Genomic DNA, 12,272 nt, shown 5'->3' with positions numbered 1-12,272 from the left:
TTTTCTTTTAAATATTATCTCCATTCTTTTTGTTGCTTTTTTTTCTCTTTTATAGGTTCCTTGATTAATATTTTTTCAACAATTTCATCCTTCAAAATTAAATTGGTTGACAGTTATGCTTCTTGATTGAACTCAAGTTCAGGATTTAATGAGTTTAAAATTTTTAAGATTAGACTAGATTTGAGAGGTTCACCTGAGTTTTCTTGGTATTTTCTCCTTTTTTAGGCTGATGTTTCTTCTTATTCTTTAAGTTTACTTCTTCTTCTTCTTTTTTTAACTTTTTGTGGTTTTCCTTCTTTTAGGTTAGCATTGAGTTGCTTGATAATCCGAATAGGCTTGGGTATGGTTCTTTTTATCTGTTTTACGTTGTTTGTTTTTTGTTAGTTTATTTATTGTTGTTTTTTTTCATATTATTAAATTACCACTTGAACCAATGACTCGAGACTTGAATTTGTAAGCCTACAACTATTTTTACATAAAAAAAATTTACTTTGCATGTGAAGAAGCACAAGCAATATATCTAGTAAATTCTAAGACTTCATTGTGGTCCTTTTTACTGAATTTAAATAATAAGGGAATCTGTAAATCATTTTCTTCATCTCATTTGAAAACGGGAAAACAAGGGTAAAATTTTTGAAAAAATTTAATTTCAAGTTCTACATTGTAGGACTACATAGTTCATTTCCCGTTTGGTATTGTGGTAGCAGTTTCTTTTCAAAATGTTTTTCACTTGGAAATGTATTGAAATAATGGTTTTTTTTTATTTTTTAAATTTTATTTTTGACATCAGCACATCAAAACGATCCGAAAACATAAAAAATTTAATTTAAAGTAAAGAAAAAAATAAAAATTAAATTAAACTTTTTAAAAAGTACTTTTGAAATGCAAAAACAAACAGACAATGCTGATGTTTGTAAACTCTAGTATCAAATTCAAGATTCACATAGCTCAAGAAACATGGTGAGAAATATGAATGTGATGTGGTGTTGTATTAGAATAATTGATAGATAAATGTATCTATGGTTTTGCCCATATCTAGTCCTCTTACTCTCTAATTTTCTTCCAACGATCTCTCCTAGGATTTTATAGTCGAAACACTTATTTGTTAAGGCGAAATTGATCCAATTCAAAGTTGTTGATGTTTATACTGATGAATCATATAACAAAAACTCTGATTCATTTTTATTAAATTCCCTTCCTATTAACCTGAAAGTTCTTCTTAGATATAAGAAAATTTTCAATTCATGAGCCATAGGTTGTAGTTTTTGAATGAGCAATCAAAATGATTCTAGGGTATCCTCAAGTTTAGGTATTGTTCATCTATTGATTGCGATATGAAGCACTTTTTAGCGAGCTCTATTATGATCATATTTATAAGTGAGCATCTCTTGTAAAATACGAGAAACTCCAAATTTCTTGGAGCCCAAATCTCCATTTCTCTTGTTCTTTTTGTTTGTCCCTTTCTCTAAGGGGTTGTGTAACATTTTATAGCAACTTTGTACTCGACTAATGCAAAGAAAAAAAGTATAAAGCTTTAATATTTAATGAGTACAGGGACAAACAAAATTCAAGAAAAAATAAAAATAAAAAGTAAAGAGGAAAGCAAATTCATTATATATATACACACACATTTTACTATTCACTCTAACATTGCAATTACCTTTTTGCCCTTTCCATAAAAAACCAATGGCCTTGGTGATGAAGGCGCCCATGTATTTGGGCGACGAGTGTGACACCTACTGGTGTCCAAAAATGCATTTTCATTGTGTCGTTGGAATCGCCTCCACTTTCTCTTCCTATTAGTGCAACGTTTGTCAATGGTAGTGGAGTGGTTTCTCGCCGATAAGACTTTTTTTCTCTCCCTCCTTCCTTGAAAATTACAGCTTCATCCTCTCTATTGTTGGTATTTCAACTTTGATCCTTATTCTTTTGATTTCTAATTTTTATTCTTGAACCTCTTGTAAAAAATTTATTTGTTTTCAATTTCATCTTTCTATTCCAATTTGATCCTTATTGTTTGATTTTTATTTTTATTTTCTTGGCTTTTTTATAAAGGTTTTATTATTTTCAATTTCATCATTCAATCTAAGTTTATTGTATATTTTTTTTTTCTAATTTGGTCCTTATTCTTATGATTTTTTTTATCTTGTTGTTAGAGTTATTTTTCTTTACAATTTTACCCTCCATTCAAAAATTTTTATTTGCCCTTAAATTTATTTATTTTATCTTGATTTATATCCTCATTATTTTGGATCCTTTTATGTAATTTTTTTTTTAATTTTATCCTTCAATATTTGATTTGTTAGAGATTGGGCCTCACAGATTTTTTTTTTTTTTTATGTATGGTGTTTCCAATCTAATAACTCGGATCATGGGTTTGAGAAGTTAATGAAGCTTGACATCTTTCTTTTTATGTTTATTTTCTTTTCCAATTTAATCATTGGACATTAATTTTTTTTTAAAAAAATTAACTTTGTGGTTTTATTTGATGTCTTTTCTATCGAGTTATCCTGATCTAATGAATTAGAACATGAGTTTAGCAGGTTAACTCGGGCTTTCTCAACCCATATTTCCTAAATTACATGTCTGTCATGTTAACTCAGTTTGACTCGGGCCTTTTTTTTTACCCAGTTGTCCTTGTATATTTGATTGATTGAAAAACGAACTACGTTATTTTTTTATTTGCTCTTGGAAAAGGTTTATTTTCCGAGTTATTGTGATCGCTTTTGTTTTTTAATTTTTGTTTGTTTACTATCATTGTCTATTTTTTATTATCTAGTTAAAATAAAACCAACTTATTTAACCAGTCAAGGATATAACCCGAGAAATAGAGTTTTCATCTTAAAAAAAACATGTCTGTAGCACTTAAATATCATTTCTTATAAAAAAAAATACAGACCCATGGTGTAGCGCATACCCATATCTAGTAATAACCAAAACTCATCTATATATCAATCATTTCAATATGATAGCCTTGAGGCACATGACAATGTTTTTTTTTAATGAAGAATAAGATATAAGGAGAGATCAAAAGTTTAAGGAAAGCAATTGCATTGTCTATGCTATACAGTTGTATGCCTGATGAATTGAGTAGGTTATGATATATATATTAACAAAAGCATTTTAATGGTGATTTTTAGTGTTAAAGAATCTTTAGCCAATTTTCACATTTCAAAACTAAATAACTTGAAGCAAGTCATCCACACTAGAGAACTCAACTTTAATCCTAAAAACTTTAATTTAGAAATTAATCATAATACTATGATTTTATTTTTTTCTTATGAATAAAAATATTAAGATTTTTACTGAAATATTTATATGGATGTAATGGATCAGGATTTAGGATTAAGCATTAGCTTCCAAAACAATTTTTTTTTAAGCCAAGCCTAAATTTAACGAACCCAAAACCTTGAAGGCCCAAAACAATGGTCCCAAGCAACGTGCATGGCCCAACTGCTTTTGAGCTCAGTCCCTAGAACTAGGACCATGAGAAGGGCCCAAGCAGCCCAACATCTTAGGCGTCACACACCAACCCAACACCCTAATGGGCTTAGGCACGTGCCTAAGCCTAGCATAGGGCGTTAGCCCCACACCTATTGGGCTTAAGCTCAGCGCTCGAGCCCAACATCCATGGGCCTAGGCATCATGTTTAGGCCTATTTTCAACCCCTAATGGGCTTAGGACACTTGTATAAGGCTAACACTCATAACCTGGTATTTTTTAGGGACCCCACGCAAGTCTCTTAGGATGTTTACTGACCTAATACATTTGGGATCCTACTCTCCCTACACCTCTAGGTGTATAAAAACCTCTCATTGCCTCTCACCTTATTAATACATTTGAATGAAATACAACTCAACCAACAACATTAATTTATAGGGGTAAAATTACTCTTTAGCCCCTACACTCCATAAAAAAAACAAGATTCATTAGCTAGAAATACACTATAAATCGAGGTTCAAGGTTGATAATTTCTCTATTCTCTACATATTTGAATATATATTTTCATAGCATCTCTCTCTAAAATATCATTGCACTCTCTCTCTACAAAAATACTTACTTGAGCATCTGAAAGCCCCTACTTCTACCAAAAAAAAAATGTTGCAGGTACTTGGCTTCCTACATCAAATCACCAAACACATTGTCTTCCCACATTAAGCTACCATGTATTTTGGCTTCCTACACCAAGCTATCACCCACCTTCACTAAGATAAATGGATCGAATTACAAAAACTAAGTGATTAACCTATTATCCAACCTTATAAACCTTATTACTAATCACCTTAGATTTTGGAACATCATCAATTAGCGTCATATGTGGAAAACTAATCAAAAAGCCATTAATTCTTTCTAAAACTTGTTTTTGACATTCATATACCATTCCATGAAAAATAATTGAGACACACATGAGTTAGGACGTGTGGCGAATATACATGTTACCACCATCATAGGCTCTTCTTCCTAATCATACTTTCAACAACTCATCAATCAAGTGCAAGTCCTTCATCATATCACGTTGGTAACCCAATGGAAAAACCAAACATTGTCACCCCAGCAAGTCTTGACACCTTAAGCAGCATATAATGCCCCAGCACCACCACCACCACCAACCACTTCTAAAGCCCGTAAACAATTGACTACCCTGAGGAGTCTAGGAAGAATGACATCTAAGAGAGTATTCTGCATCGACGCTCACCAAGTCCCTCAAAAGGTCACTCATTCCATCGCGATATCCCCATACAAAATAGGAACTTTAGACGTGTTCTGCCCGACAACCACAAGATGGATATTAGTTATCAATCCTATTGTTCCATGCTATACTATGTGGGCTCCTTAGAGCCTAGCAAATAGAAGATCGAGAGACAATTAATATTTGAACATTAATATGATAATGTCTATAGCCCTCGTCAGGTGCAGGGCTCTTCTTTCTCCATACAAGTTTTAAATACTTGAATCCTTAAGGACTATAATTTTATAAAAATAAGCTTGGACAATTGTGATGGTCTTGGTAGCCTAATGGAGCATGTGCAAAACATGCGTAATAGCTTTGAACTAGTTATCTAGGATAGCAATGTGATGTGTAAAATCCTTCCCAACAACCTTCAAAGGGTATGTGTGTGCCTAATATAATAATTTGGAGTCATGCTCTATTAGAGGCTTCAATAACTTTTATACCAAACTAGTGGCACATTTTAACACCAATCTACCAGCCCAAAAAAGCTCCACGATTCTATTTGGTGTTACCTAGCTAAAACGTGAGTCCACGTGGACATACTTAAAGAGGTTTAATAAGGGGATGCTCAAGGTGAAAGCGTTGTTTGAGCTAGTAGCCTCAAAGACCTTGATAAATAGGGTTGAGAGAGCGTGCACTGTAAAGAAAACTTTACGCCTTGCTAGACAGAAGCTTGCTCAAGATGAAGCAAGTCATTGAAAATTATATACGAGTGGAAAAGGCAAGTATGCTACGGCATGGTCCTTCCTGTTTTTACAAGGACAACCAATATGAATGACCTTCCAAGAAGAATCATTCTTGTATTGGGAATTAAAGCTCGAGGAATAACTAGGAAAGACCTGTAGGCATTAGGTGTATCCTAAAAGTTTATTACACCCTTGAATCAAAATGGGACGACCCATTATAGTCAAGACAAATACCTACCACCTTTAGGATATGAAAGAAAAAAAATCTCTCATGTTTAACATTATGATCACCTCAAGATGTACTATCCTTAATAGGAATATAAATTTATTTCTGAAATAAAAATATTTTATATCTACAACTCTCCAGTGCAGCCTTAAACTAACATGACTCTCTAGTACGGCCTTCAGGCCTCGCGCTATCTCCAAAGATTGATATCAAATTTCCCACTCATTTTTTATCTACAACTCTCCAGTGCAGCCTTAAACTAACACGACTCTCTAGTAGGGCCTTCAGGTCTCGCGTTATCTCCAAAGATTGATATCAAATTTCCCACTCTCTAGTGTGGTCTTTAATTAGCACAACTCTCCAATAGGGATTCTGAGCCTCGTGTTATCTCCAGGGATGGTCATGGGCCTCCCGCTCTCTAAAGTCTTGAACTAACACAACTCTCTAGTGGGGCTTTCAGGCCTTATGCTATCACTAGGAATAGCCACAAGTTTTCTATTTTTCAGTGCAGTCTTAGACTAACACGACTCTCCAATATGGCTTGCTGGCCTCACATTATCTCCAAGTATGATCTTGAATATCTCATTCTCTAGTAAGGGGCTCTTATGCTCCATACTTTGCTAAAGAGGCCACAATCCTCTCATACTCCAACGTAACCACTCTATAATGGGGGGCTCCCTCATTTCAGGTCATCTCTAGAGAGGCCACAAGCCTCCTACTTTACAAAACAAAAACTCTCCAATGAGGGCCTTCCACTCCAGTATGATAACTCTCTAGTAGTAAGCTTCTAAGCCCCCACACCATTGTTGGGGAGGTCATAAACCCCCCTACTCTTCAATGAGATATTTCTCTAATTGTCGGCTCTTAAGCCCTACACTATTTCCATGGAGGCCATATGCCTTCCACACTTTAATTTTATCACTATCCCATAAAGGGCTCTTAATCACCTACACCATCACCCAAGAGGCCACGAGCCTCCACCTTTCCACTATGATCTTGAAACAATATGACTCTCTAGAGGGGCTTTCGAGCCTCGTGTTATTGCTAGGGTTGTCCTTTTATGGTTTTTCCCAAACCATTTAGAAATGTTTTGAAGTATGGTCTCCTTCATGGATTCCTATCTATCTTTTTAGAGATTTTTCTAAGTATGAGTTTCCCTTTACCTCTTATAAAAATTTTTAAGTATATTTTTCTCTATGGAGTCCCTTCTACCTTCTTAGAAATTTTGTATGGGATTCTTCATGGGTTCCCCTCAACTCAACCTACTATCCAACCACATAAATCTTATTTCTAAGCATTTTGGATATTGAAACATCATCATGATATAATGTATTTTGCTAAAAAAACTCAACTTTAATCCCTAAAAAAAAAATCAGAATTTAGGTGTCACGCATCTACGAAGCGTAACAATCCTTCCCTAGATTGTAAAACGTAGTCCAAATGCATTTTCAAAAGAAGTTGGTAATATGTCAGGTATTTTGGGTGTAGCTATGGCTCTACAGTCTCTAATTAAATATTTGTGAATTTGTTTGTTCCAAGTTGGTAATATGTTAAGTTTTTAGTAATATTTTAAAAGTTAATTCAACCGCCTCTTCCATGTCTTATTTTAAAAGCCACAGCTTTTCTAAACGGATTCAAAATCTATTTGAAAAAATTGACTTTTGAAAAGTTATCAATTATAGCTTATATAAATAACACATGGAAATACTTAAAAGCGACAAGCATAAACTTTTTTTTTTTTTTTTTTGTCCTTAGATATGCTACTTCGATGCTAGGGAAATGTTTTGAATTTGCTAATCTGAAGGAACGTGACTAGGCTGAGATAGCATCATGGCTCTGTTCATCAATTAGTACTTTCCCAATTATTATTGCTGGGAAGAACCTGAGATGTAATTCCTCAATTTAATTGGAAAAAGACACTGAAACTTAGAAAAAGCACTGTTAATGAGGAAATAGCGACAAAAGAAGAAGAGAATGAAACCACAATGAGGCGGTGATAAATGGACGCAGTATTTGACCGCAAAAGGAAAAGATAATTAGAGAAAAAAAATACAAGCCCATTTTGATTTCAAAAACTCAGATTTCCCTTTGCATCCTTCGTAATTTTTAAGGCACTATCGTGTCATTCTTGAAAGAATAAATTTTCTGCCAATTTACAATTGTGAATATACTTACCATGTCCAGAAATTTACAGGGCAACGCTAGTAGATTATCTCTAACGATGACAATTGCCTCCTCCATGTGTTCGGTCAGAGTTCGAGTTCCCTCTGTCGGAGCATTTCATGGGCCAGATACCAAGTTCTCTCAATGGGATCATATGGAAATATTGTATTGAAAAACAATCTTAAAAAGAAAAGCTATGCAATACTAATTGTAGCATGATTAGACCAGTTTCTGCAACACAGTTCATCAAAACTCTAAGGTAGATTGAAATGCATCCTACAGGGGTTTTGGGCGGGGGAGAGAGACCGGAGAGATGCTTGTGAACTTGGAGATAAATTGTAGTGGAAAAAAAAATTATCGGGTTAAATTAATTTCCTATTTTTATGTGGAAATGTTGACTATCACCAAAACAACCCCATCAACCAATTAAATAATTGAAGTAAAATATAACCTCAGAATGTATATTGACATTTTTTCTTCTTCAGATGGCTGTCGCCGTGGGCTTGAAGCAATCGATATTGCACAATCCAACAGATCTTATCATGTCCCCAAAGCTGCCACAAGAATTCAATCAAGAATGAAGAAAACCAGAATTGCACGTGTGCACCATGTTGGGCACAAAGAAAAGTGAAAAACAAAAATCATGGATTGAATGAGGAAAAGGAATCCCTAGCCAGCTTACCGATCAATGCTGTTCCTAGCTTTGTCATGCTGGTCTGAACCATTGCTCTCTCTCTCAGGGTGATCCACGCTTTTTCTTGATCTCTCTCTCCTATCAGTGCTGGACCTTGACTTCTCTCTGCGGTCTGTGCTTAGCCTAGGCTTTTCTTTTTTATCAGCACTTAGTCTAGACGTCTCTCTCTGATCTATACTAGATCTGGCAACCTCCCTAAAATCTGTGCTCTTTCGAGGATCCTCTGTTTGATCCACAATGGACCCAGATACATTTCTCAGACGTGATGATTTCTCAATGGCTGATATGAACTTCTTGAGATGCTTTATGTATTGCGGGTAAAGCTCCAAGTCACAATGATTCCCTCCCTTCACCCATAATGGTTCATACTTCTCTTTACATCGCTCCCAAAGCTGCCTACCATGGGACCAACTCACAACATCATCAGCAGTTCCCTGCAAGAGACAGAAATCAAAAAGGATTTCAGTGGATCATAAGAGTGTAAACTTGAGAAAACTTAGCCAATGTTGCATGCTACTAAAATTGGCATTTTATACAGTATAACACCTTTCAGTCTCAGTTCTCAAAGAAAGAGGCGAGCTCTGTTTATCACGGTGGACACTATCAGTCAACTATACAACTAATGTGTGCATTTATCTCACAAGACATATAACCAATTAAACAGTACAGCAAAATATTAAGTGCAGCCTTGTTCATACAGTACAACATACGCATTTCAAGTGTATAGTCTGCTCAGTTTAAAAAAAAGTGTATGGCCTGCAGCATTAACTTTATGTTTTCTTATCCTCGAATGTATTCTATTCACTATGCAAACAGCAGCATCTCCCTGGTTTCATTCAATTGATCATCCTCAAGTTTTTTGGACCTTCCAGAAGACTCTCTCACCTTTATCCGTCTTCAGACATTCAACAGATTCTTTTCTCTTGGCATTTCCTTCAACTTTTTTCCAGCCTTCATTTCAGTATTCCTAGTCCTCTTTTTAATCATATTTATTTTCCTTTGGTGTCAAAGCACTCTCCAGGTAATGAAAAACAGGGTGCAATATCTGATACAAAACATGTTTCCATTCTGAAAAATCTAATTTTAAAAACTGCACATGTATAGATAATCTGTGATTATTAGTTAAAATTTAGGATGATTTGTGGAGAAATTTAGACCTAGATTATGATGAAATTCTTCTCCTCAATTATCTCTTGCAGTTTCTTTCATTCTCTCATAAGCTCTTGAACTTTTTCCAAGAAAACTCAAAAACTTTTAATGGATGGTTAATATTGTTAAATTGAAATGAATTCTACCTGGCCCTATTTCTAAACCATATTCAGCTCCATGGATCCTTTTGCTCGAACTTAATCTCAGCTATAGGTATAGTAAATTTCAGGAGTTAAATCCCAATCATTTCAAAGAAAATATAAAACAAGCTGAAAGCACACAGCACATGTTGCACGAAGTGCAGCAATCAGAAAAATAGCCCACAATTCTGATCCCAAGTTCAAACTCATAACTGCATCATAGGGACATCTTGGCAACTCAATTTTCCAAAGTGTAATCAAGAAAAAGCAAATAGGAGATTTCATGTAAACGGGGAGTAATTGCAAATAATTCACTTAATGATGCATCTCTAGGTTATTCCTTTTATACACTTTCTGTATTGTGTTGGCAAACTACGCATCTGATACTGTCTATTACCAAAGGTCATGGCAATGATGCACCTCTTATCCTATAAGAAACTGTAGTGGGGTCTTTATGCTTCATGTTTCTTTGCACAGATGACTTTTCCCGGCCTCTGTGGCCATGTTGGGAAGGATGATGGCGTGAAGAAACATTATCCTAGCAAGCTATAATTTCAGAAACATAAGAAAAAACATCAACCATCATTTTCAAAGGAAAGAAACACTCACATGAATCACCAGTACTGGACAATTGATGAAAGGTATTTTATCAATGTTCTGCACCACAAAAAGCAAACAACCATTAAAATGCAGTTAGCTTGAGTGGTGAAAATATTTAAGACCAAAGCTCTGCAGATGAGCATTCAAAGATGAAAAGGACCTTATATATGTCGAACCAGTATGTTCTCTTCACTGGATAGATTACGCGAAGGCCGGATGCAATTGGACTGTGAAGAACCACAGCCCTCAATTTTGGTAACCGTGTTGCCAAATCTAAAGTGGGTCCACTTCCAACTGATTGCCCGTATAAGATAACATCTTCTTCTTTAACCCCATATTTCTCTTCAAGACACCTATAAGCAGCTTCTATGTCAACATATGTATTCTGCTCAGTTGGCTGTCCAAAGAGAACAGTGACACAACAAACAGTTAGAACCATCTTCAAAAGAGTGCCAAGCTAAAAACTTTTACCAATTAATCCAAGGCAAGATTTAACTTCAAGAAACAGTAACAAAATTTTACAACTAAATCCGATCTCATCTTGGCCGTCCATTAATTTGTTACCGAATGAAGAGGAAACTATGAGTCTAACACACTTAGTAAAATCACTTGGTTTACTATATATGGTTTATGACTTGTTCAACTCCTCAAGCCAAATTTCAAGTGCACACATAAAATTCTCCGATTTCATTTGCCTATTTCCCTTCCCATTTCCTCTCTTTCCTTCAGCTGCCAAACAAATCCCATTAAAAAGAAAAGAAAAGAAAAATCTTTCCTTTTTACCCAATATTTTCTCAGCAACCAAACAAATCAGTTCCTACCAACAAAATAAAAATAAAAAGAAATTCCAAAATTTCATTCTCACCCTTTTTCCTCTCCTATTCTCAGCTACCAAACCAACCCCAAAAAAAAAAATCTCTTCTCCCCGTATTTTCTCAGCAACCAAACAAATCAATACCAACCAAAATTAGAAAAAAAATATCATACCTTTCCAGTTGACTGTCCATACCCACTATAATCATACCTGCATAAACACACAACAAGAACATTAACACTAACATTTCAAAGAAAGAAAAACCCTTTTTTCCAAGTAAAAGTTTCTCTCTTAAGTATTGGAACTGACCCCATCAAGTTAACACGGAGATGCAAACTGAGCTCACAAAACAAATCATACATCTGCCCCAGATCAGCTGCATTTCCATGCGAGTAAAGCACTGTCAATGAAGCCGCAGGGTTCTTAAAATACACCGCCACCACATGATTCCCTCTCTTCGTTTCCAATTTCAACACGTCAACGTATTCTCTATTACTATTATGTACACCCGCCGCCGCCGCCATCCTTAACTTCTTCGCACCGCCCTCCGCTTCCTCGTCCTCCTCCTCCAGCTCGTAAGACGGAGGACTCGGAGGAAAAAACGCAAACTTCGCCGCCATCGTGGATGTGACCGCCCCCATCAAAAATAGCAATTATGCTGTTACTGTTAGATTCAGTAGGAAACAGTGAGAGAGATCAAATCTGATTTGAAAAGTGAAGTTAAGGGACTGTTTGGATGGAGATGTGAAAGAACGGAAAGGAAGGGGAGGAAATTCCGGCGAGCAAAAGGAAGGGAAGCACGTGTGATTATGATTCTTTAATGCGTCACAAAAGTTTTTAAACGGGGGACGACGGGGAGGAGAGATAGTGTGACAATGAGGGAGGGTGATGTTGAATTTCGACAGACACGTGTCCTTTTGGGGGGGGGGGAGATAATGTTTTGGTGTCTCCGCGGTCTTTGTTTTTACGGTCAGATCATCTTTTTAAGAAATAATAAATTTTATTTTTTATTTTAAATTATTTTTATATTAATTTCGATAGCTGTAGTATATTGATTTTTTAATAAAA

At 35.4% G+C, this 12,272-nt stretch overlaps 1 protein-coding gene across 1 annotated transcript; it reads right to left on the bottom strand.

Annotated features, from left to right (window-relative positions):
* Positions 1-8,161: 8,161 nt before the first annotated feature.
* On the bottom strand, positions 8,162-12,100 carry LOC133698757 (uncharacterized). Its single transcript, XM_062121800.1, has 6 exons — positions 11,514-12,100; positions 11,378-11,414; positions 10,551-10,787; positions 10,400-10,447; positions 8,490-8,935; positions 8,162-8,361 (listed from the first exon to the last, which is right to left on the bottom strand). Exons 1-6 carry the CDS (start codon positions 11,843-11,845, stop codon positions 8,289-8,291), a joined length of 1,173 nt encoding a protein of 390 aa, XP_061977784.1. The 5' UTR covers positions 11,846-12,100; the 3' UTR covers positions 8,162-8,288.
* Positions 12,101-12,272: the final 172 nt, after the last annotated feature.

Source organism: Populus nigra, chromosome 7 (assembly GCF_951802175.1).
Source record: "Populus nigra chromosome 7, ddPopNigr1.1, whole genome shotgun sequence".
In the NCBI taxonomy this organism is placed as follows: Eukaryota; Viridiplantae; Streptophyta; class Magnoliopsida; order Malpighiales; family Salicaceae; genus Populus; species Populus nigra.
Note: the sequence above shows the minus strand (reverse complement) of the source record. Positions and strands in the feature narration are given on the sequence as shown.